Here is a 621-nt window from a genome sequence, read left to right on the forward strand (position 1 = left end):
CAGCTCTGGGACCAGCATGGTGGCATCAGGGTGGTCCTGCTGGGTCCTCCTGCTGTTCCTGCCCACCATGGCCCACACTGGGGGACCTGGTCCTGTCCTTGTCAACCGCCCCTTTGTCACCATCTGGAACATCCCCACCGAGCGCTGCGCTGAGAATTACAATGTCACCCTCAACCTGGAAGTCTTCGACGTGTTGGCCAATGACCAGCAGTCCTTCACGGGGCAGGACATCACTCTCTTCTACAGCCAGGAGCTGGGGCTCCTCCCCTACTACACAGCAGAGGGGGTGTCAGTGAATGGAGGACTCCCCCAAAATGCCAGCCTGCAGGACCACATCCACCAGGCCACCAGGGACATTAAGGTCACCCTGCCCAGCCCTGCCTACGGCGGGTTGGCCGTCATCGACTGGGAGAAGTGGCGCCCGCTGTGGATCCGCAACTGGGACTCCATGGACATCTACCGTCAGAAGTCAGAGGAGCTGGTGCAGCAGCAGCACCCGCAGTGGACCCCCAAGCTGGTGAACGAGACGGCCAAGCAGCAGTTTGAGCAGAGCGCCCGCGCCTTCATGGAGCAGACCCTGCAGCTGGGCGAGGCCCTCCGTCCCAATGGCTACTGGGGGTT

At 62.2% G+C, this 621-nt stretch overlaps 1 protein-coding gene across 1 annotated transcript in view; it reads left to right on the forward strand.

Moving 5' to 3' along the window:
* Positions 1 to 16: 16 nt before the first annotated feature.
* The window catches only part of LOC104531149 (hyaluronidase-1-like), a gene marked incomplete at its 3' end in the record, with an annotated part of 1,433 nt that continues 828 nt past the window's right edge, over positions 17 to 621 (forward strand). Inside the window, exon 1 of the mRNA XM_029086991.1 lies at positions 17 to 618. Coding sequence (XP_028942824.1) covers positions 17 to 618 — 602 coding nt within the window. The remainder of the gene's footprint in view (positions 619 to 621) is intronic.

This window comes from Antrostomus carolinensis, unplaced genomic scaffold (genome assembly GCF_000700745.2).
Source record: "Antrostomus carolinensis isolate BGI_N321 unplaced genomic scaffold, ASM70074v2 scaffold38260, whole genome shotgun sequence".
Classification (NCBI taxonomy): domain Eukaryota; kingdom Metazoa; phylum Chordata; class Aves; order Caprimulgiformes; family Caprimulgidae; genus Antrostomus; species Antrostomus carolinensis.